This window comes from Anolis sagrei, chromosome 6 (assembly GCF_037176765.1).
Source record: "Anolis sagrei isolate rAnoSag1 chromosome 6, rAnoSag1.mat, whole genome shotgun sequence".
Classification (NCBI taxonomy): Eukaryota; Metazoa; Chordata; class Lepidosauria; order Squamata; family Dactyloidae; genus Anolis; species Anolis sagrei.
In genome coordinates this window covers 15,917,270-15,942,662 of record NC_090026.1, presented here as the reverse complement: position 1 = coordinate 15,942,662, position 25,393 = coordinate 15,917,270, and the positions used below count along the sequence as shown (strand labels likewise).

Sequence of the window (25,393 nt, the reverse complement as noted above, 5' to 3'; positions counted from 1 at the left end):
AAAAAAACATTCGAAATTTGGCATAAGGATATCCAAAAATTTATCTGGAAGGGAGGCAGGCACAGGATCAGTTTCACCAACCTCTGTGATAACAAGAAAAGAGGAGGTCTGGCTCTCCCAAACCTGCGCCTGTATCACGATGCAGCCGCGTTGTGCTGGGTTAAGGAGTGGATCAGCCTTAAGGAAGAAAAATTACTAGCACTTGAGGGCCACGATTTAATGCAAGGCTGGCACAAATATCTATGGAGAGGAACAGCAAAGAAAGAAAGAAATTTTAATGATCACTTCGTTAGAGCTCCCCTTATTCAAATTTGGGAAAAATATAAAGATAAATTTCACACCAAAGTCCCGAGGTGGTTCTCTCCAAACGAAGCCAGCCAAATTAGAGGGGCCGGTAGAGAGAAGTGGCTGACTTATAAGGAAATCTTAAAAGGAAATACGAGGAACCCAATACTTAAAACCCAGGAGGAACTAAAGAGCTATGACCCAACTCTTTCATGGTTCCAATATCATCAGATCAAAGAGTGCTTCTCCTTAGACAAAAAGACAGGGTTCGAAATGGAAGAATCATTCTGGGACAGAATCATACGATCTGAGAACAAACACATAAGGAAACTATATCAGCAGTTATTAAAATGGGAAACAGAAAAAGAGCTAGTGAAAAATAATATGGTGAAATGGGCAAAAGACCTAGGCCGCCCAATACACTTCTCGGAATGGGAAGAAATCTGGTCCAGAAAAATAAAATGTGTATATTCAAATGACTACAGGGAGAATTGGTACAAATTATTTTTCAGATGGTACCTAACTCCAACACAATTGGCCAGAATGAGTAAAGGAAAGTTGGGGAGTGGATGCTGGAAATGTAAAAGAACTAGTGGAACTTTCTGGCACATGTGGTGGGGGTGTAAAAAGGTGAACACTTTCTGGCGAGCAATCCACAAAGAATGTGAAAAGATATTACAAAAGAAATTCCCTTTAAAACCTGAGCTTTTTCTGTTGGGAATAACTAAATCTGACATGGACAGCAATGATAGTAAGATCCTTTTCCACCTTTCGACAGCGGCCAGAATCCAACTGGCCCGTTACTGGAAATCTCGAGAACTCCCAACAATTGAACAGTGGACCTTAAAGATATATGATGTTATGAACATGGACCTCTTAACCCGGAGACTATCAGATAATGAAGAGAAGAAGAAGCATACCGATTGGGAAAAAGTTCTGGAGTACCTGGACATAGAGAGATAAATTCTAAAGGATAAATTTAAGCGGTAGCCTGGCAATATATTAGAATAGAATCTGATAGGTATGTTATCAGTTATAATATATGTTTAAATGAAAGATGATCTGTCTGCTCAACCTGGAAGTACTTGTAAACCCATTCACTCCTTGTATGTCTGATTTTAACCGTCCTTTCCCCCCCCCACCCTATTCCCCCCCATCCTCGTCGTCCCAATCCTCATCTTTCCCCCTTTTTCTCCCTCCTTCCTCCCCCCTCCTTTCCCAGATACTCCTCCCCTTACACACACACCCCCTTCCCTATTCCTTGACCCTTGTGTTTTCCAATGTTTTCTATTGTTCTTATATATGTATTGAAACCGATAATAAAGTTTATATATAAAAAAAAAAACAAAAGATAAGTTTAAATTCATAGGTTCAAAATGATTGCGGGGCTGTCTATAAAATATGCTAACAATATATTAATAAATAAATATAGTAAATAAATAAATGGATAATATATGGCATAGTGTGTTGTGTGTGTGTGTATATATATATATATATATATTTATCTATCTATCTTGTAAGCTGCTCTGAGTACCCTTCGGGGTGAGAAGGGCGGCATATAAATATCACAAATAAATAAATAAAATGGCAGTTCAGGACTACGGTTGGCCCTCCATTTTTATTCACAGCAACCCATTATTAATTTCTGTCTGGAGAATGGCCTGAAAAAATATCTTGTAAAAGATTTCAAAAGGCAAACCTTGATTCTGGATAATTACCCTATTTCTTTGATTCTCAGACGCCATCAATTGTGAGGCTGGATCTACTCTGTCATAGAATCCAGTTTCAGAATGCAGATTAACTGCTTTGAACTGGATTATATGAGTCTACACTGCCATATAGTCCAGTTTAATGCAGTTAATCTATATTCAGAAACTGGATTATATGACAGTGTAGATGGGACATAAGACACATACTGATTTCAGTACCACCAACAGGAAGAAAACGTTATGTGTGTATAGAGAGCACCTGTGATTCTTAGACAAACTTTGTTATTGGAGACATTTCTTTGGGGGAAAAGTGTGTCTTAGAATTGAGGAAACGGTATATAAAGGATGCCATTTTACATTTGAATCGCCGTATGGCTGAGAAAGGCGGGCTATAAATATCGTAAATAAATAAATAAAATAAATAAATGTCATTGTGTATAATGGGGCTTGAGTCCGGGAACCAAGCTCCAGTGGATACCAGGGGCCCACTGTCATTTCTTCCCATTTTATCCATGACTATTACTCATGTTTTTCTCTTTATTCCATCTGTTTTTGTTTTGTCTCTCTAGTACCCACTCCTTCTTAAATGTCTGAGTTCTTTCTTTCCCTTATCACCTCAATTCTCTAGAAGAGATTCCTCCTTATCTCCTTTTTAGTAATTTTCCCTTTCTGAGCAGGACTTCTGTTAAGTCAGCCAGCAGTTCAACAGATGTCATTTCCCTATTACTCCTGGGAAACACTTGTTGAATTTCTCTTGGATTAAAGTCACACTGATCTCCTTATTTATGATGTCAAATAATAACCTTCTGTTTTCTTTTCTAGCTGAAGAACTGACTCCTTGGCTGATTGGCTGATTTCTCTGCTTCTGACCCCGTGGCTCAAAGTCACCATGTCGGGGACGACAAGTAAGCGTGCAGCTGGAGATGGGGGCTCAGGGCCCCCCGAGAAGAAGGCCAACAGGGAGGAGAAGACCACCACAACGTTGATTGAACCCATCCGGTTAGGAGGCATCTCTTCTACGGTGCGCACTCAGAAGTGGAGTACTTTTTAAAAATTTGAAGCATAAATCTTTATTTGAAACACAACACTTTTACAACTCAGGTTGTATACCACTCAGTCCTACAATCGTAACACTAATATGAAGAGGTGGGAGAAATATTTGCTGCACTGCTCAGAAATCGAAGGCAGTGTGATTCTCATCCCTGATCTATAGCATTGACTTTAAACAAAAATTCTAGAAAGAAACACCGGGAATTATTTTCTAAAAATATGCCCTGGGTTCTTAAAAAGACCATCCATTTTAAATATATTTTATTTATTCTGTCAGAAGCGAATTGAGAATGTAGTTATAATGTACAGAAAAACCACAAACAAAGTTGTACTACAAGTTTTTGACATTTTTCGAAGTTGGCCACTTGGAGTGCCTCTGGTGTTGCTGGGAGAAGGTCCTTCATTGTGCATTTGGCGGGGCTCAAATCACGTAGTATTTATTTATTTATTTATTTCGGGGTTCTTTTACCCCGCCCTTCTCACCCCAAAGGGGACTCAGGGCGGCTTACAAAAGCAAAGGCACAATTTGATGCCTGCATCACAAAACAATCATACACAAAATTACATCAATTCACAGTTAACAGCAATTCATGCATTATAACCATAAAATCAATAAAATCAATAAAACTAATACAAACCCAATTCCTCCTCCTACATGGTCAGCGTTCGCTAACTCATAGTTCTAGTTTTCCATAACCACGTCTTCACCCTCCTCCTGAAGGAGAGGAGGGATGATGATGCCCTGATTTCCCCCGGGAGTGAGTTCCACAGTTGAGGGGCCACCACTGAGAAAGCCCTCCTCCTCGTCCCCACCAGCCTCACTTGTGACAGTGGTGGGGTCGAGAGCAGGGCCTCCCCAGATGATCTCAGACTCCGGGGTGGGACATAGAGGGAGATACGTTCGGACAGATACACTGTCCGAACGACAGTAGTAAGAGATCTGTGGTTTGCTTTTCTCCACACTTGCATGTCATGAGTCCACTTTGTAGCCCTATTTCTTAAGATTGGTTCTGCATCTCATGGTGCCAGAGCACAGTCTGTTCAGCGCCTTCCAAGTCGCCCAGTCGTCTGTGTGCCCAGGAGGGAGTTTCTCATCTGATATCAGTCACTGACTGAGGTTTTTTTGGGTTTTAACCTGCCACTTTTGGACTCTTGCTTGATGAGGTGTTCCTGCAAATATCTCTGTAGATCTTAGGAAGCTATTTCTTGATTTGCTTGCTGATATCCAAACAGGGGATGGGCTGGAGATGTCAATGCCTTGGTCCTTTCATTACTGGCTGCTACTTCCCAAAGGATGTCAGGTGGTGCATTACTAACTAAACAGTATAATTTTTCCAGCAGTGTTGTAGATATCCTGTGATAATGCGACATGTCTCATTTAGAGCCACATCCACTGTTTTAATGTGATGAGATGTATTCTACACTGGGCATGCATATTCAGAAGCAGAGTAGCAAAGGGCAAGGGCAAATGTCTTCACTGTGTTTTTAATAGATGCTATAAGAATAATATAAAATATTAAATGACAAAATCACTAGAATCTCAGGTGTAAAATTATGTTTAGAATAGAGATGAGGAACTTTGGCTCTCAACATAGTTTTGCCTAAAGCTTCTATCCTTTCCGAACATGAGCAATGGTAAGGAAATGTGTGAGTTGTAGTCCAAAAATTTAGAACAGGGCTTTCTATTTATTTTTATTGTTCTTCTAGTTCCTTGTCATTGACTGTACCTGTTAGGGCTGATGGGGGTTGTAGTCTAAAGATAACTGGAAGATGACAGTAACTTATTCTTATTGTAGGAGCTCAAATGTTCTCCGCTCTTCCTCAAAACTGGATCTTGACATGCATATATCGAAACTATGTGTTTGAACTGACTAAATAGCATTTAGTTGTACACTGGTGTTTAGAAGCCTTATGTGTTTGACACTTTTAGAAATAAGTATTCTAGGGCATCCCCTTCCAGTGCCTTATGGGATAAAATAAGTATTGATTCATATCGAATTGGCTGGCAATAATTGTGTCAGGCCATGTTGGCCTGAGTCTTTTTAAAGGAAGCCTTGCCCCATTTAAATTTAGAATGCATTGTGGATGGGAGAGGAATTTATTCTAGTAATCCTCTGCTTGCAACTGTCATTAGATATTGCATTGCCTGTTCTTAGATTGCATGACTTTATCCTTCTAATGACACACGTTTGATTTAAAATGCTTCCGAGAAATGTTAATGTTTCCAGAAAGTGTTCTGCAGGACTACAATCTCTTCTCTACAATATATAGTTAAATACTTCGCCACTAAAATGCCACCCTTCAGATACATCTTTGTGTATTGTCTCATGAGCGGATAAAATACCATCAAGACATAAAAGGGTTGGCACAAAAGGCAGAGTTACATTACACACTAAATTTTCTTTTTGGTGTAGGAGGAGATGGACCTGAAGGTGCTTCAGTTCAAGAACAAGAAGTTGGCTGAGCGCTTGGAGCAACGGCAGGCTTTTGAGGATGAGCTACGCGAGCGCATAGAGAAGCTGGAGAAGAGGCAGGCTACCGATGATGCCACTCTCTTGATTGTCAACCGATACTGGAAGCAGGTCAGTGTTCTCTCCTGAGTAATCTTTTTATTCTTACCTAAGGTTTATAATAATAATAATAAAACTTTATTTATACCCCGCCACCATCTCCCCAAGGGACTCGGAGCGGCTTACATGAAGCCAAGCCCAAAAACACATCAGTAAAAACAAAAAAGCAATAAACAAAAACAATAAATACAATACAATTAATATAAATCACATATAACCAATAAACAATAACACACAAGGATTTAAAAATTCTATTTATTCAATCTACAGATACAAGTAATTTCAGCAAATTACAAGATTTCTGCAACACTGAGAAGTGTTGCTCCTTGCTCTTCTCCATGACTGGTAGCACTAGAGTAAATTTAATCTTCAGAGTTTGTTGGAAGCTTAGTTTACATATTTGTCTGGGGTCATATGGCTATGTTTAGTGTTGATATACAGGTTGAGTATCCCTTATTCGAAATGTTTAAGATTTCAGATTTTTTTTCATGTTTTGGAATACTTGTATGGACATAGATGTACATAATGAGGTATCTTGGAGCAGAGACCCAGGTCTAAACATGACATTCATTTATGTTTCATGTTTATGTTATACACATAACCTGAAGGTAATTTTATACAACATTTTAAATAATTATGTGCATGAAACAAAGTTTGGGTGCACTGAATATTCCACAAGAAAAGATGTCAGTATCCCAGCCACCCGTATAGACAGTTTTGGATTTTGGAATTCCAGATAAAGGATACTCAATCCACTTTTTAAAGAGAGACATATGCCATTCTGAAATCTGCTTTTGAAATCCCATCCCTCTTAATGTCAATTTTCTTATCCCTTTCCTTGTCCCTCCTTACTCCTCCAGCTGGATGAGACAGTGCAAGTGCTCCTGAAACGTTATGATGGAAGTTGTGAACAGACCCAAGAAGAGCCCAAGTTGGAAATTGTCGGAGGAGAGATGGATCCCTCTGGCCTGGGACAAGAGGGATCCGAGAGAAGGGGTGAGCACATATTTCTGTATTGAAGGAGTGTGTGATAGAAATTGAAAATGTGTTGTCGGAGGCTTTCATGGCTGGAATCACTGAATTTCTGTGAGTTTTCCTAGCTGTATGGCCATGTTCCAGAAGCATTCTCTTCTGATGCAGAACTACAAGAAAGGAGATTCCACCTGAACGTTAGGAAGAACTTCCTGACTGTGAGAGCTGTTCAGCCGTGGAACCCTCTGCCCCAGAGTCTCCATCTTTGGAGGCTTTTAAACAGAGGTTGGATGGCGATCTGTAAGGGGTGCTTTGGAAGCAATTTTCCTGCTTCTTGGCAGGGAGTTGGACTGAATGGCCCACGGGGTCTCTTTCAACTCAATTATTCAGTGATTTTTGCCCACATCTATGGCAGACATCCTCAGAGTTTGTGAGGTCTGTTGGAAACTAGGCAAGTGGCATTTATATATCTTTGGAATGTCCAGAGTGTGAGAAAGAACTCTTGTCTACTTGAGGCAAGTGTGAATGTTGCAAATGGCCCCTTGATTAGCATTTAATAGCCTTGGAGCTTCAAAGCCTGCTGGTTGCTGTCTCGGGGAATCCTTTGTTGGAAGGTGTTAGCTGGCCCCGATTGTTTCCTTTCTAGAATTCCTCTGTTTTTTGAGTGTTGCTTTTTATTTACTGTCCTGATTTTAGAGTTTTTTAAAATATTGGTAGCCATATTTTGTTCATTTTCTTGGTTTTCCTCCTCCTTCATGTCCACATGCTTGTGGATTTCAATGGAAAAGTGGGGCCAATACTGACCTGGTTGTTCTGATCTCTGCAGAGGCAGTCCTGTCTCCCATCACTCCTCCTGCCCCTTGGAAAGGAGGGGACCTTGTTCTGAACGAGCCAGCCCTTTCCTTCCTGGCAGCCTTGGCCAGCAGCAGCAGTGAAGAGATTGAGCTGGAGCTTCAGGAGCGCATGGAGTTCTCCAAAGCAGCTGTTTCACGTATTGTGGAAGTCTCTGACAAGATCCACCGGCGCACTGAAGAACTCTGCCAGAAAATCCATGCCCGTGGTGAGAAAAGGCAGTATTTATTTAGTTATTAAAGTATTCATTTTCTGATCTGGAAGCTCAAATTAATTTTACCAGTTTAGAACATTAAAAATATAATATAAACACACTGAAAACATACTGAATAGATTGACTTATTAAAAGTAGTCAAAGCAATTTTAGAGAATCTGAAATGCACACACTTGCAGATGTGTATGAAATCAGATAAGCTGAATTTTCTTTCATTAAGTTCCTTGTTTTTACTTAGTGGCAGGAGGACACCAATGTTGGTGCCAACCAGGCTTTTAAAGGATAAGTTCTTTGTGGCTGGGGTGCCAAATCAGAGAAGGCCATGTACTAAGTTCACTGGAGAAAGGGGATCAGTGTTCCCTGCATTTTTTTGTTTCCTGTCATATGAGGCTCCATGTTGGGCATTATGTGGAGAAAGGAAATATATAATACTAGCCATCCCCTGCCATGCATTGCTGTGGCCCAGTCTGTGTATATGTGTTTTGTGTGTGTATATATGTGTATATATGTGTACAGTGTTCCCTCACTTATTGCAGGGGTTACGTTCCATGACCTCCTGCAATAAGTGAAAAACTGTGATGTAGGGACGCTAAATTTATTTTAATATTTATACATTATTTTAGTAGTTATACACTATATTAAGTCTTTATAAACTTAAAATAAAGTGAAGGAAAGGAAGGAAAGGCCCTTCAAGGATGGGGGGAGGACTGAGGAGGGAAAGCGCCTCAGAGTGCGACGGCAAAAACCCGTGAAACAGAGAAAATACTGCGATATATATTTTAATTTTTTTTAAAAACCGCAAAACAGCGAGTCCGCTAAAAGCAAACCGCAAAACCGTGTGTATATGTGGTTTTTGAGTTATGATAATCCCACAAATGGACATGACATTTTTATTTATATAGATTACATTAATTCCTGAGAATGTATTTTTTTGTATTTTGGCTTTTTAAGTCTCTTCCATTGCTTTTTTCAGTGTTTTTCTGAGTGATGGTCACTCATTGGCCTGAGAAGTGTATTGTGTCCAAATTTGGTGTCAATTCCTCTAGTGGTTTTTGAGTTATGATAATCCCACAAATGGACATGACATTTTTATTTCTATAGATTACATTAATTCCTGAGAAAGTGTATCTACATAGGAGACAGAATAACAATAGTTGTTATTCTACAGTGGTTGATTTGGGAAAGGAATTGCGGAGGGAGATTGGTAGGTTGAATGTTCTCAGGAGATCTCTTCCCACTCCTTCCAGTAGAGTTTGACCAGCTAGAAGAAGCAGTGAAGGCTCTCAACAAGGACCTGACGAGAGAGAACCGACATCTGCAGGACGTCACCACTCAGCTGCAGGAGAAGCACCATAAGATCTCCCTAGAGGTAGGGGCTTGTGCTCAGACATCAGCAGTGGCATCGTGTGGTTCTTGGTGGCAGGAAGAAGGAACACCTCTGATGTACATGTTTGTTTATATTTCCTCTTTCCTTGCCTCTTTAGTACACAGAGTTGCAGGACAAGGTGACTTCATCAGAGACCAAAGTGCTGGAGATGGAAACGACCATTGAGGACTTGCAATGGGACATTGAGAAGCTGCGTAAGAGGGAACAGAAGCTGAACAAGCACCTGGCTGAGGCACTGGAGCAGGCAAGCCCTTGAACTCTCCCAGTCACACCCACAAAAACACCTCTTACATGACACTCAGGAGGGTTACTCTGGGGACTATGGCTTCCATGCTCTTAGAATTATAGAGCTGGAAGAGACCAAAAGTGGCATTCAGGGCCATCCAGTCCAACCAATCAAAGCACCCCCGACAGATGGCCATCTAGTCTCTACTTAAAAGCTTTCAGAGAAAGAGGCTCTGCCACACTCTGAGGCAGCACATTCCACTGTCAGGGAGTTCTTCCTAATGTTTAGGTGGAATCCCTCCAGTATGAATCCATTGCTCTGTGTCTTCTGACGTGCATGTGGGAAACAAAGTGAGCATTGAGGGACCCCCTAAAACTATCAACAGCACCCTGTCCTCCCCTACTCTAGAGATGTTTAGCCTGACTTTTAAAATAATACTTATGAGATTTAGATAAGTGGAGAACTGGTTCTGACATGTCAAGGACACTTCCCTTTCCCATCATAATGAGGGGTGTTTAGATAAACTGAAATACTGTTGGGTTTCTTACTTGTTTTTTTGCTGCTGAAGGCCAAATTTACCATTGTTGCTGTGACCAGTTTGTGGTGAAGAACCTGTTTAAATATATATTGAACATTTTCAAGAAATACAGTTGTGGTCTAGAAAGTACTAAACATTTTTAAAATTTCTTTGGCAGCTAAATTCTGGTTATTACGCATCTGGCAGTTCTGGCGGGTTCCAGGGTGGGCAGATCACACTCAGCATGCAGAAGGTAAGCAGGAGAAAATGGCTGGCGAGGAAGTACAGTACAGACATTGTAATCTCATAGATTTTGGATTCAATGGTGCTCCCCTTGTTTATTTTTTTCCCAGAAGTGATTAATTATAACTTATCATGATGTTGAACTGGCTGAAGCTGGGTTTTGCCCTGGTGTACAATATAATCCAGAAAAAAATTAAATTAAGCAATTTATTATGCAAACATTATTCTTAGTTCTTAGTTTGCTTTGTTTATGATATTGTTGTTTATGTATTTATTTTTGTTTTAGTTTTATTCTGTGAATTATTTTCTGTAAGCTGCCCCAAGTCCTGTTTGGAGAGGGGTGGGATATAAATCAAGTTAATATTATTTATTATTATTCCTTTGCTGACTTATTTTGTATTTGCAGTTTGAAATGTTGAATGCAGAGCTAGAAGAGAACCAAGAACTGGCCAATAGTCGAATGGCAGAGCTTGAGAAACTGCAGCACGAAATGCAGCAAGCTGTTAGGACCAATGAAAAGCTCAAGGTAGTGATGGGGGATGGGATGCCTTGGCAGAGATGTGAAAACAGAATTCTCTTGCTTTTGGTCCAAAGATTCCCATATTGAGTATTCTTTCCCCAAGATTAGTATAAAGAACAACAACAATCTTTTATTTGTGTCCCGCCACCATCTCCCAGAGGGACTCAGAGTGGCTCACAAAACACTCAAGGTATTGACATCCAAAATACAACAAGTGCAAAACAAAACATACAAGTAGACAATAAACAATCAACACAACATCATAAATTCACAGTACCCCCTGGTAAAAACAGTAAAATAAAGCAATTGCTGTAAACATTGGTATTCAATCTCAGAAGTATGAAGTGCTAATAAAGAATCTAAAGGTCCTTATATATATTATTAGAAAGTCTAAACATAATCGAAGGATTGTCGGAAAAACCAGGTCTTTAATTGTGTGCGAAAGGTTTGGAGGGTGGAGGTAGCCTGATCTCCCTTGGGAGGGTATTCCAAAGAGTAAGTCAGTATAAGCAATACAGCATTTCTCATTTTTGTGTATGAGTGCACCCAGCATCTCAATGTTTTCTAAAGTGAGCAAAAACACACTTCTTAGGTTGGATTTTACTGCAAGAATGACAGAGAACCGAAGCAGCCAGTGCCAGGTTATTCCTATGTTGGCTGCTGTGATTTTATGTGCACATTCAATACAACTTCCTTACTCTCCTAACAGTATTCTAGTGTCAGACTTTGGAAATTCAAGCTCACAACAATAAAACGTTGAAGACAAATGGTTTATTCCTTCTATCCAAAATCCTAAAAAACAGTTCTAAAGTTTTCCCTCTCAAACCTCCTGTATATATTAGTCCCAACTCCCATTCGCCCTCTAGTGGCCAAACACTGCTCACTGTCCTCACTACCTCTGAGGATGCTTGCCATAGATGCAGGCGAAATGTCAGGAGAGAATGCCTCTAGAACATGGTCATATAGCCCGAAAAACCTACAACAACCCAGTGATTCCGGCCATGAAAGCCTTCAACAATACTGTGCTCACAGTCTGTTAACTGCAGTTTCATTTTCCCTTGTACCCAGCCCCCCTGCCCCCCTTCTTTATGACAGAGAACCAAAACAGCCAGTGCCAGGATGATATGGTGATCCTGACACCTGTTGTTATTCCTAACTTGAGTAGACTCATTGAGTTTGTTACATTTATTTACATGTTGACTCACTATTCAACAATAGATTCAATGGGTCTACACTAGTTGAGACTGTCCAAGAGACTTTCAGTCCATGTGTGAAGGGACATTTATGTGGTGGTTGGACCCAAATTAGTAATTCTTGTTGTTTTTTTGTTCCAACTCCTGTCCTGCAGGTGGCACTCCGGAGTTTGCCCGAGGAGGCGGTGAAAGAGACGCTGGAGTACAAGGTGCTGCAGTCTCAGTTCTCGCTGCTGTACAATGAGAGCTTGCAAGTGAAAACACAGCTGGATGAGGCTCGGGCCCTTCTCCTCACCACCAAGAACAGCCACCTACGTCACATTGAGCATATGGAGGTGAGAGGACCAGAAGTGCACAAATTTGTTCCACCTGTCAGAGTACTGAAAGAAAGGCATAATATCTTTAGTATTTAAAAACTTTTAAAAACCTGTTTTACTGTATGGTATTATAGAGTGCTGGACAAGGTCTTGAACTATCCTGGTTCTAAACTATATGAATCATGTCCTTGCGTTTGTTGAATGTTCTTGCTCTCTCCACTTGACCCATCTCGCAGGATTGTTGTGAGGTTAAAGTAGGAAGGAAGAGAGTCATATGTTACTATTTTAAAATCAGAGAAAGTAGGATATAAATTTTAGAAGTAAACAAGTTTCTTGGATGCTACAAGGGCGAAAGAGATATTGGGATCATCTGTTGACTAGCTCCATACTAGTGACCTTTTGTCTTACTTTTTGGCAATAGAGTGATGAGCTGAACCTTCAGAAGAAGCTGCGGACAGAAGTGATCCAGCTGGAAGACACCCTGGCTCAGGTGCGCAAGGAGTATGAAATGTTGCGCATTGAGTTTGAGCAGAACCTGGCCGCCAACGAGCAAGCAGGTGAGCACACTCATTATTGTTGGGTCTTCATGGTACACATGTGGACAAGTATTTCCTCATCTAATATGTATGTCATGGTATGACCTATTTTGGGAGAGTTTCCCTCCCTCCTCTGTGTCCTCTGAGATGAGTTAATGCCCCATTTATCTGTGAACACAAACACAGAAATAAAGAAGGAGAGCCAGGAAGACACACTTCCATCATGTCTTCTGGATCATCAATTGGGAGCCCCTCCCCTCAGCAAGTAATATATAGGTTGTTCCAGTGTGCCTTCCCAGAATAATGAACCCTTAGCATTATGTCCTCCAAAAGCACTTTATATCGATTTAGGTCTGCTTGTATATCTCCATCAACGCCCCACCTCCTTTATCTTGTTCATGCCTAGCATTATTTTTTAAACTTCAATTACATTTGGCCCAGCCATAGATTTTAAATGTGCACTGTACCTTGTTCAATATTTATGCTATTTGTGTATGAGATTCATTTTAATTGCTTTGTATTGTATTTGTTACTGCTTGTATTGCTTATATTATTGTATTGTGGGCTCGGCTCGGCCTCATGTAAGCCGCACCGAGTCCCTTGGGGAGATGGTAGCAGGGTATAAATAACGTTTTATTATTATTATATAATAATAATATTGTACTATGCTAATAATATAATATATTATATATACATATAATACAATATAATAATAAATAAATATTGTTAATAATATTATAATGTAATACAATATAATACTACTAATAATAATACAATATAATAACTATATTATATATTACATGTAATATTACTAATAATATTACAGTATAGTGGTAGAGTACGATATAGTAATATATAATACTAATATTGTGCTAAGCTGATGATATAATATATTGCATGTACATATAATATTGATCATAATATTGTAATACAATATAATACTGATAATAATACGGTATAATATAATAATTATATATTACATGTAATATTATTAATATTGCAGTATAGTGGTATAGTACAATATAGTAATATATAATTTTGCTATGCTAATTATATATTGTATGTATGTATAACTTGTAAGCCATTATGAGTCCCGTTTAGGGTGAGAAGGGCTAGATATAAATGCCATAAATAAATAAATGCTGGCATTCTTTTAGGGACATATATGCAAATGTCCCTTTTAGATGAGGTACAGAGGGCTATTCTCCTGGCTTCGCATTCCATCCAAACACCTCTCAGAAGCTGTGAAGACCAGCTGCTTTTTTATGATCTAAATCAGGGCTTCTTAAACATTTCCCCTTGGGACCCTTTTTGGCCTGAGAAATTTTTAGGTGACCCTGGGTATAAAAGTGTATTAAATAGGTATAAAGAAATCACTGATAAGAAATCAGCCTTTGCAAGGCTTGCTAAACAGGCTTCTTTCCCTATTTACAAAGAACAGCTGAAGCATTTTCTGCAGAGTCCACTGTAAACATTGGAAAACTATTTGACCTGTTAGGATCACTGACTATTAGGGTATAGATCATGAACTGTTAGGGTCACAGCCTAATTGGGGTAGTTGAGTTTATTTGGTAATGGATGATAGCTGGGCATGTAGATATTTTGTTTCTGTTTGATGCTTTCAGTAGATAATGATGCAATCAGATTTCTTTAAAAGATAACAAGTTTTGTTTACTGATAACTTCATGTATTTAAAGGTACAGGCACGTTTCTTGTCAAGAGTTAAAAACTTCAGTAACATTTCAGAGAATTTCTATCTTGAACTTACAATCTTTAAACTGTTAGTTTCTTCATAAACTATGTAGCTTTATACATAGTTTACTTAATAAACAGAAGCCTCAACAGTTTCTAACTCCCTAACATGACAGACTGACAGACTTCTATACTCAAGCTCATTCAAGCCTCAGCACTGACTTGACTAGCAGTCATTCCTCAACAGACCCTCCCTAACTGTCATCCTGTTTAAACCTGAACATTCTAAACTGTCACTGAGTCAGTCACGTGACCTGCAGCCCCTCCCACTGCTTTAGGTATATAGGGATAAGGAAACTGCAAATCAAATAACACATATACTTCAGGTTATAAAACAACACATTACACATAAATCACTGCATGCATCATATAGAGGAGGCTCGAGAAGGTTGCTTCCTCCAACAAAAACAACCTAAAACAGCCACTGGGTGACATTCAGAAAACTTTTTCAGACTCCCAACACTGAGATAAGGGGTCAGGATACACAGTTTAAGAAGCCTTCATCTTAATCATCTCCCTCCCTTCTTCATCAGCAAGGCTTTCAATTTTCCCATTTATGGTGGATTCACTTATGTTCCCATACTAAATTCTCCCATTTCTTTGTCTCTCCTCTTTTTTCTCTTCTCTTCCAATTTTGAACCGGAGGTCCCATCAACCGAGAGATGCGTCACCTGATCAGCAGCCTCCAGAACCACAACCACCAGCTGAAGGGTGATGTGCAGCGCTACAAGCGTAAGCTCCGGGAGGTGCAGGCAGAGATCAACAAGGTGGGTCTGAGATGGAGAGATACGCCAGAAAGTCATCTTTCTCATTTTTGAAAAAAAAAAAAAAAAGGCTGAGTTGAATCCTGAGAAAGTACATTAAGTAATTTTTGACAAAAAACATATAATGCTTAGCTTTCTGTGGGACTCAGTATTTGTAGTAATTATACATCTGGAAATTAACCAATCCCAGATTAACTGTAGTCTCTGCAGCTCCCTCCCTCCTGCCATTGTGTATATCTCTATAATGAGATGCACAATAATTGCATCATCTGAGGTTTTCCAGAGGTTTCTGCAAAATATGTTATCAATTTGTATCTGGTTATGAGGTTACCACTAATGCCCCTCCCACTCTTCACTATACACAAAACAGACAAACAATTTGTGTCCTCCAAATAGGATGTTTACCTTCACAGCTCTGTGTGTTTTATGAGTTCCATATAAATGTCCTGCTCCTATTTTATCTCATCATAGTTTGTTAACTGTTTTTATCTGGAATATGTGGCCCGTCCATTGTCATCACTGTGTTTATTGGAATTTTTATTTTATTTCATTTTTATTTTTAATGTCATTTTGAAAATGTTGTTGTTGTTTTATATGCTTTGATTTTATTGCTGTATTATGTTGTTTGGGCTTGGCCCCATGTAAGCTGCTCCGAGTCCCCATTGAGGAGATAGTGGCGGGGTAGAAATAAAGTTTTGATTAATTGATTGAAACATCATATAGAGAAGGCTTGGGAAGGTTGCTTCCACCAACAATATATGTCAAGAATAGGATGCCAGTCAATGTATGATAGATCTGAGTGTGGAGCAGTTGTGGCTTTTTTTGCGTTGTAGCTCCTTTCAGTAGACAGAGTTTCCAACCTTTTTTTATTTTCACCAGAAAAATTCCCTATAATCTTTCAGTCAGCTGAACTACCCTTAATCCAGTAAGAAATGAGTATTTTACAGGTGCCATGAAGGAAAGCTGCAAGCCACATTCAATCTTTCTGCCTTCAGGTTCGGATGCAGCAGAGTGGGTTTTCTTCTAGTTCAGCACCGCCGCCCCCCACAGCAGGAAGCGAAGACCCAGGAGGGATGCACGGACCCTCAGGGGGGGCCACAGTAAAAGAAGAGGAGGGGGCGACCCATCCCGAAGTGAAGAAGGAGCCCAAGGAGATTCAAATCAAGAAGGAGCCCAAAGAAGAGCCAGTGACTCCTCAGCCACTTGGGAGCCATGAGGGGGTGAAAAAGGAGGAAGAGGAGCCCCCTGCCGCCCAACCACCCGCCCCACAGCCTCCCCCGCCTCCCCGAATCAAGGAGCCTGAGCGGTCCAAGGGACGAGGTAGTGATCGAAGCGTGGATCGTGATAGGTCTCGAGATCGAGACAAAGAGGCCTCTTCGTCGTCTTCCTCCTCCTCCTCATCATCCTCGCGGGACCGGGAGAAACAGAAGGGCAGTGAGGATGCCAAAAAGAAGGATTCAGATTTGCTGAAACAGCTGCGGACTGAACTCAAGTGAGTGTTGTGGAGGAAGATGTTTGAGGATAAATATTCCCTAGGGCAGAGCTTTCAAAACATAAACTGTAATAGCAAAAAATATGGGGATATAACTTTTTGCATGAAAACCTTTCATTTATATATTTTTAAAATATATTATGTATTGATTGTTTTTCATTACATTCGTGCCACACACCTACACAAACATGTCGGGACACATTGTTTTGATATCTCCGTCCAGGAGGTTGAGGGCCCCCTGGTGGCGAAGCAGGTTAAACCACTGAGCTGCTGAACTTGCTGACACAAAGGTTGGCGGTTTGAATCTGGGGAGCGCAGTGAGCTCCTGCTGTTAGGCCCAGCTTCTGCCAACCTAGCAGTTCAAAAACATGCAAATGTTAGTAGATCAATAGGTACTGCTTCTGCGGGAAGATAATGGCGCTTCATGCAGTCATGCTGGCCACATGACCTTGGAGGTGTCTATGGACAATGCTGGCTCTTTAGCTTGGAAATGGAGATGAGCACTCCCACCAGGGTCATGCACAACTAGACTTAAATGTCAGGAAAAGCTTTACCTTTACTTATAGGTTGAAGGTTTTAGGATCTAAAAGTGGCTTGGATATCTATTTGTGTTTCATTTGTGAGAAAAGTCACAAATACAATTACGGACTAGGACTTCCATGTTGTTTCCATCATATTTACAAGATGTCTCTTGTCATACAGCTACAAAACTTGGGCCCCAAAGCAACCCTTTCCATGTGTGTTTGTGTTCTTTCTGAGTAAGTTCTTACAACTTGGAATCCAGTACTTGGAACTCAGAAAAATCTTGGCATGCTGGGCTGAGGCGGGCCTTCCTTCATACTGCTGTTGTTCCTTCCTTCCCCAGAAAGGCACAGGAGAGTCAGAAAGAGATGAAGCTCCTCTTGGATATGTACAAGTCAGCCCCCAAAGAGCAGCGGGACAAGGTCCAGCTCATGGCAGCAGAAAAGAAGACAAAGGCCGAGGTGAGGAGGAGACGGCTTGCACAGGAGGTGCCCCCCCCCCCCACTCCGCCAAATTGTAATTTTTCTCCACTCCCCATCTCCATCACTCCAGCCCAGGGGCGTGCAGCTGTGTCCCTGGGATCTTCAAAGGACCATGCAGATTTCCCACAATACTCCTGCACTGTTGAATGTTTTTATAGGTTATTGTTATGTATGCTTGCTCTGTATTGTTTTTAAAATGTTCTGAGTTCCTTTGGGTTCTGTTTAGGGAGAAAACCGGGATATAAATAAAGTTGTTGTTATGGTGTTCAGTCTTAAAATACAAGTTTTTCTGATGTTAAACAGGGTACAAGACTCTTGCAACCTAGTTAAAAGGGTGAATTGCTGCTCAAAGTTTCGAAGTTATAACTCTCCCTCTTTTCGAGGTCCAGAATAAGGGCAGTCAAATGAATGCAGGGGGATTGAGGGTCATAAAATCCAGCTTTCAGAAGGCTGTACTTTGCCCATCTTTGAGCCAGGTGACATGAAAGGGAAATATCAAGTTGTTGTTTACATACGGAAGCTCAGGTCCCTTAGTAGATTCTTTGCTTTTAAAAACTCGGTTTGTAGTTTGCCTTTATGATTATACTGTTGGTGGATTATGCAGAGCCATATTACCGTATGTACTCGAGTATAAGCTGAGTTTTTCAGCCCCTTTTTAGGCTGAAAAAGCTCCTCATGGCTTATACTTGAGTCAAAGTTATCTAATTTTTTACTCTGTTATTTTTTATTACATTTATTATTTTACTCTTATTATTGTTACATTTACATTATTTTACTGTTATTGTTATTACAGTTACATTATTTTACTCTATTATTATTTTTATTACATTTATTATTTTACTCTATTATTGTTATTACTACATTTATTATTTTAGTCTATTATTACAGTTATTATTTCACTCTGTTATTATCATTACATTTTCATTATTTTAATCTATTACTCTTATTTTATTACATTTATTATTATACCCAATTTATTGTTATTGTTACCATTAATTATTTTACTCTATTATTATTACATTTATTGTTTCACTCCATTTATTATTATTATTCCATTCCCATCATTTTACTCTGTTATTATTAATTTATTACATTTATTATTATACCTAATTTATTGTTATTATTACATTTATTATTTTATTCTTAGTTTTATTACATTTATTATTTTACTCTATTATTACTGTTATTATCACATTTCCATTATTTTACTCTAATACTATTATATTATTACATTTATTATTTTACTCTATTATTACAGTTATTATTCCATTCTATTATTATCATTACAGTTTCATTATTTTAATCTGTTATTACTATTTTATTACATTTATTATTTTACCCTTATTTTTATTACATTTATTATTATTATACTCAATTTATTGTTATTGTTACAATTAATTATTTTACTCTATTATTAAATTTATTGTTTCACTCCATTATTATTATTCCATTTCCATTATTTTACTCTGTTATTATTATTTTATTACATTTATTATTATACCTAATTTATTGTTATTATTCCATTTATTATTTTATTCTTAGTTTTATTACATTTATTATTTTACTCTATTATTACTGTTATTGTTACATTTCCATGATTTTACTCTAATATTATTATTTTATTACATTTATTATTTTACTCTCTTTATTATTATTGGAAGGATACATAAGCACATTTACATTGAAGAAGGTTAGAATAATGGTTTGATCACAGTTGGAAAGTCTTATCTTAAATTGCAGTTTTATGTAAATATTCAAAAATGTTTAATTTACTAATGTCTCAATTAATGTAATTTTATTGGCATCTATTTTTATTTTAAAATTTACCAGTAGCTGCTGCATTTCCCACCCTCTGCTTATGCTAAAGTCAATACATTTTCCCAATTTTTGTGGTAAAATTAGGTACCTTGACTTATATTCGGGTCGGCTTATACTCAAGTATAGAGGGTAATTGTGTGTGTGTGTGTATGTGAAAGAGAGAAAGCATGAGAGAGATATATATCTTTTTTCTTTCTTGGCTTGATTGCTTTTGCAGGTAGAGGAGTTGCGGGTGAGGATCCGTGAGCTGGAGGAGAAAGAAAAAAAGGAGAGCAAGAAAATGGCTGACGAGGATGCTTTACGGAAGATCAAGTTGGCTGAGGAACAAATTGAACACTTGCAGAAAAAGTTGGCTGCAACCAAGCAGGTAATTTGTCCGTGAGAGGATGCCTTGTAGGTGTCCATCAATTGGTGCTCTCCATACATAGCACAGTGACTATAGGCCCCAACTGAACACTCGTTTTTGTGTGTGGGATAGGAGGAAGAGGCTCTCTTGTCTGAAATGGATGTCACAGGCCAGGCTTTTGAGGACATGCAAGAGCAGAACATGAGGCTGAACCAGCAGCTGCGTGAAAAGGATGACGCCAACTTCAAGCTGATGTCGGAGCGCATCAAGTCCAATCAGATCCACAAGTTGCTACGTGAAGAGAAGGATGAGCTGGCTGAACAGGTGCTGGCCCTCAAATCTCAGGTGAGGCAGGTCTCTCTTTTTGCTGAACTTACTCTATCTCTTCCTTTCAAAACTGGCAGAGTTAATTTGCTCTCTGTTGTATTGTTTTGGCTCCAGTGAACTTTCTGCTAGCAACCTAAGGAGTTCATCTCCAATCTCCTATTCATATGTGTCTGGAAAGCCTCTGTTTTAATGTTTGATTTGCTTTTGCCGTTCGCTTATTATATTGGTTTTGCATTTATGTATTTTATTTTCTGGTTTTGTTATGCTTTTGTGTTATATTGTGTTACTGTATTGTTGGCCGTGGCCTTATGTAAGCCGCACCGAGTCCTGGGGGAGATGGAGCAGGGTATAAATAAAGATTATTATTATTATTATTATTATTATTATTATTATTATTATTAGTTTCCTTTCCAAGGGCTTCATTGCCTGAGGTGTGCCTGTCCTCAGGCTTGTGGTCTTGGTTTCCTTGCTTAGGTCGACACCCAGCTGCTGGTGGTGCAGAAGCTGGAGGAGAAGGAGCGTGTTCTGCAGGGGAACTTGGCCACAGTGGAGAAGGAGCTCACATTGCGCAGCCAGGCCCTGGAGCTCAACAAGAGGAAGGTGAGGAGGCCAACGGATCAGGTGGGATAGAGGCAATCAAAGCTGTGCAAACTTGTGTGGGAACAAATGGGATTGTTATTTGAGTGACGCAATCAGTAGTGCTCTACAACACCAAAGATTATACATACTCAGAGTCAGGTTTTTTCAGGTGAATGGCTCTTCTGAATATCCTGCCGTAGATCACATGTTGGTAAACTAAAGGCCTGGTGTCTGAATCTGGCTCACCATGTCATTTTATGTTCCTCGCCAGATGCTACAAGTCCTATATTCCTCAGTGTTAGACATGGGAGCTGTAATACAATAGCATCTGGAAGGCTGGAACTTGTGCTTCCAGAAAAGAAATTCTTCATCTTTGCTAGTCTTTCTGTTGTGGAAATTCAATTTATTTGCATTTTTTTTGATAATTTCATTTTTTAAAGTTGTGGAACTGGAAAAAAGACCATGATAATGGAAGAAACCTTTATTCTTAGATTTCCTTTCTGCTTTTCTCTCCCTGCACCTTTTCTGCTTATAAAATTCCACCAGAAATCCCTGTATTTTGTTGCATCATAGTTGCTTTTTTTCCCCTTTTTGGTTGGAAAAAAGGAGGGTGCATCTATTATGTGAGGAAAAAAATGTGCTTTGTGTTCACTGGTGTCTGTTTTGTTTTGTTTTTATACTGTCTTACCTCTGAAATGAAGGGGAGGGGATGAGGGACAGCTGGAAGTTTGTTTAAATTTCTTTTGAGTGCGGAAAGGAAGCATGGAGAGTTTGGCATTGGTTTAAACCAGGGGTCTTCAAACTTTTGAAACAGAGGGCCAGGTCACAGTCCCTTAAACTGTTGGAGGGCCGGATTATAATTTGAAAAGAGCATGAATGAATTCCTATGCACACTGCACATATCTTATTTGTAGTGCAAAAAACACTTAAAACAATACAATAATTAACATGAAGAACAATTTTAACAAATATAAACTTATTAGTATTTCAATGGGAAGTGTGGGCCTGCTTTTGGCTGATGAGATAGGATTGTTGTTGTTGTTGTTGTTGTTGTTGTGTGCTTTCAAGTAGTTTCAGACTTAGGTTGACCCTGAGCAAGGGCCCGGTAAATGACCTTCAAGGGCCGTATCTGGCCCCCAGGCCTTAGTTTGAGGACCCCTGGTTTAAACTGTCCCTGGGGGGAGCTCTGGTTTTTTTGTTTTGTTTTGTTTAAAATTACCTGTGACAATTGCACAAGGAAAGGGGGGGGGGGGGAAACCATTTGGGACCCAAAAAGGGGGAAAGTATGACAATTATGTATGTGGTGAAATGCAGTAATAGTTCTCCATCTTGGTCCCTGTGAAATACACACTTATGGTATTTCCTGCACATGCACAGACAGCTTCAGAATCTTCTAGAAATCTTTTAGATACTTTTAGGCATTAGCCCTGCCCACTCTCCCCATAGAGTATATATAGCCAGTGGGAGGGGATATAGCCTTAGTTCCTTTCATTCACCGCTTTGGTAGCAGCTGAGGAATCTTCGTTCTGACTAATTCTTTCTTTCACATTACCTTTACTATTACTGACCTGGACTGACTATCATTGCTAAGGGAAACTTGCTAAGAGAAATAAAAACTTGCTAAGAGAAATAAAAGCGAAGGTTCCCAAAGTTGTGTGCCTTTGAAAAGAGGGCTCCAGATTTGCACTGCTTTCTCCTCACAGGCAGTCGAAGCTGCCCAGTTGGCAGAAGACCTGAAGGTGCAGCTGGAGCATGTGCAGTGCAAACTGAAGGAAATCCAGACCTGTATGGCTGAGAACCGGGCAGCCAAGGAGAAGGAGTCTTTCAACCTCAAAAGAGCTCAGGTACAAGGGAGCAAAAACCTGCCCTGCTAAAATGTGTATAGTAAGCACAGGCAGTCCCCAGGTTACAAACATCCTACTATCATCTGACTTCTACTTTCAAACGGGGGTTAGACAACAGGAAGTGAGAGGAAATCTACCTCTAGGAAGGGAAATTCAGTCTTGTAAGAGTTACCATGGGGAAAAGGGGTCCCCACTGAAGCTTTATCACCAATTTTTGTTTCCACAACAAGCCAATTGTTTTCAAAAACAACAGAAAGTGAGGCCAAATCTTCTGAACAGGGGCACAGCGCAAAACAGATGTTACAAGGGCGTTAACCCTTTCCTGTTATCTAAAACTATTTTAAAAATGACTGGCGTAACCTTTAAAAATGTAGCTGTTCTTACATACAAATTCAACTTAAGAACAAACCTACAGAACCTACCTTGTTCATAACCCAGATGACTGCTTGTAGTGAAGGTGTTCTCGTTAAGGAGGCATTCTCTTCCATGCTGCCCAGCATTTGAGCCCACTGACTTGCCTCCTTTTCTCAGGAGGACATCTCTCGCTTGAGGCGAAAACTGGAGAAGCAGCGCAAGGTGGAGGTGTATGCGGACGCGGATGAGATCCTGCAGGAGGAGATCAAAGAGTACAAGGTGGGTGATGGGAAGAGGAAGGGTTGGATGTGCCAAGGAGCGGAGGTGTCCTGGCAAATGGGAAAGGCCAGTTCCTGTTGGGCTGTTCTCACCTCTTGTGTGTCTCCTGTCTCCGCAGGCCAAGCTCACCTGTCCCTGCTGCAACACCCGCAAGAAGGACGCTGTCCTCACGAAATGCTTCCATGTCTTCTGCTTCGATTGCGTCAAGACCCGCTACGACACCCGCCAGCGGAAGTGCCCCAAGTGCAACTCGGCCTTCGGAGCCCACGATTTCCACCGCATCTACATCAGCTGAATTGCTGGTCTCTGTTTTCCTACCCAAGGGGATTCCTTTCACAGACTGCCTGGATCTCTTGGTTAAAGACCTGTCTTGAGCGCCTCCGAGACACATTCCCACCTGTTCTCTGGCTCTCCTTTCTGTTTAAAATCTGTTGTGCGAGGCTTCTTTTCAGTGGGTCTGTCTCTCAGTTGTTTTCGTTTCCTCCCTTCTGTACCCTTCGTCTTCCTGGGTCTCTTCACTGGATACCCCTCCTCTTCCCTCCCTTTGTATACCAAATTATTTTCCCCTCCTGTTCTTCTCCCTTCTTCAAATTGCCATTGGGCTGCTTTGTTGTTGTTTTTTCCTTCTTAAGCCATTTTGCAAACATTTATGGCACAAGTTCACTGCAGGCAGCTGTCCATGCAGATCAAATGCTCCCTGATGAAAAGGGGCTTTTTTTCTTTTATCAATTATTTTAAGGATTGCTTTCAGTGGTTTTGGAAGTAAAAGCTGGAGAAGTTTCTCTGTTCCTCAGAAGGCCGTGTCTGTGTCTTTGTTCTGGTCGAACTGGAAGACTGAGACCAGTGATGCTTGGAGGGGCAAAGCTGTTGAGGCGAGTGGGCTCAGGGCCGTAGCCAGAAAATAATTTCGGGAGGGGTTGAAAATTTTGGGGTTTTTTTTTTGAAAAATTGGGGGGGGGGGTGTTTAAAACCTGCCTCCTAGCTCACGCTGAAGCAAAGAGCACAGCAGGGGGCAGAGCAACCTTCAATAGCCTGCAGCTCTGCCCCTGTCAACCACCTCCACCTCCTTAATGAGAGCATTCAACACACACACCCACAACTTGGTTGCTTCACTACATCGGCTATTGCTGCAAGTAATGACAGTGTGAATAAATTGTCGATATTTGCCTAAGATAGTGCTTACAGTTCTGGAGGGACTCTTAATTTTTTGAGTCTCATAGACTTAGCATGGAGATTGGGTTAACCAGTTAAAATTCACGATTAAACCAGTTTTTTTTAACCTGAAAATTTCGGGGGGGGGGGGGAGGGTTGAACCCCTTAACCCCCCCCCCCCCCCCCGGCTACAGGCCTGAATGGGCTTATTCATAAAAGACACTTCTGATAAATGTACAGCAGAACAATTCATTGGCAGCAGTGTAATCCAGCACCATTAACCCAAAGTGATAAAAGGACAAGAAAAACACAAACTGATGTTATATCTTCCATAGGAGGGTATTCTTTGTAGTAAATTTATTTATTTATTTATTTAAAACATTTATATTCTGCCCTTCTCACCCAGAAGGGAACTCAGGGATGAGCACAGAATATACACGGCAAACATTCAATGCCGGGACACAAATTCACATACACATACATAAATATTAAAAAACATTTATCAAAATATTAAAATACACCATTTAAAACCGTCTTAGTCATCCGCGTCAAATCTAATTGGCTTGGTCATCTTTCCTATTGCTGCTTTATTGCCTTGTCCCGAAAGCTTGGTCCCACAGCCAGGTTTTTACCATCCTTTTGAAGGACAGGAGGGAGGGGGCCGACCTGATCTCACCAGGAAGGGAGTTCCATAGCCTGGGAGCAATCACCGAGAAGGTCCTGTCTCTCGTCCCCACCAATCACGCTTGTGACAATGGTGGGACGGAAAGCAGGGCCTCCCCGGAGAATCTTAATCTCTGTGATGGTTCATAGGGAGAGGTATATTCGGACAGGTAATTTGGGCCGGGGCCATTTAGGGCTTTATAGGCCAAAGCAAGCACTTTGAATTGTGCCCGGTAGCAAACTGGCAGCCATGGAGCTGGCGTAACATGGGAGTTGTATGCTCCCTGGATGCCGCCCCAGTTATTAACCTGACTGCCTCTCGTTGGACTATTTAAAGCTTCTGAGCAGTCTTCAAAGGCAACCCTGTGTAGAGTGCGTTGCAGTAGTCTATCCTAGATGTAACGAGAGCGTAGACCACCGTGGCCAAG

General features: G+C 40.3%; 1 protein-coding gene across 2 annotated transcripts in view; it reads left to right on the top strand.

Moving 5' to 3' along the window:
• The window catches only part of RNF40 (ring finger protein 40), a 31,152-nt gene extending 7,206 nt beyond the window's left edge, over window positions 1–23,946 (top strand). Inside the window, exons 2-20 of one of the 2 annotated variants that reach the window (XM_067469823.1) lie at window positions 2,817–3,015; window positions 5,459–5,626; window positions 6,475–6,610; window positions 7,413–7,646; window positions 8,903–9,021; window positions 9,137–9,283; window positions 9,961–10,035; window positions 10,432–10,551; window positions 11,894–12,073; window positions 12,477–12,612; window positions 14,989–15,110; window positions 16,103–16,599; window positions 17,465–17,582; window positions 19,639–19,788; window positions 19,900–20,112; window positions 20,569–20,694; window positions 22,377–22,517; window positions 23,049–23,150; window positions 23,269–23,946. In XM_067469823.1, coding sequence (XP_067325924.1) covers window positions 2,884–3,015; window positions 5,459–5,626; window positions 6,475–6,610; window positions 7,413–7,646; window positions 8,903–9,021; window positions 9,137–9,283; window positions 9,961–10,035; window positions 10,432–10,551; window positions 11,894–12,073; window positions 12,477–12,612; window positions 14,989–15,110; window positions 16,103–16,599; window positions 17,465–17,582; window positions 19,639–19,788; window positions 19,900–20,112; window positions 20,569–20,694; window positions 22,377–22,517; window positions 23,049–23,150; window positions 23,269–23,445 — 3,093 coding nt within the window. In that variant the 5' untranslated portion in view covers window positions 2,817–2,883 and the 3' untranslated portion in view covers window positions 23,446–23,946. Of the gene's footprint in view, window positions 1–2,816; window positions 3,016–5,458; window positions 5,627–6,474; window positions 6,611–7,412; window positions 7,647–8,899; window positions 9,022–9,136; window positions 9,284–9,960; window positions 10,036–10,431; window positions 10,552–11,893; window positions 12,074–12,476; window positions 12,613–14,988; window positions 15,111–16,102; window positions 16,600–17,464; window positions 17,583–19,638; window positions 19,789–19,899; window positions 20,113–20,568; window positions 20,695–22,376; window positions 22,518–23,048; window positions 23,151–23,268 lie in introns of both variants that reach the window. The other variant, XM_067469822.1, reaches the window with a different exon arrangement.
• The last annotated feature ends 1,447 nt before the right edge of the window (window positions 23,947–25,393 follow it).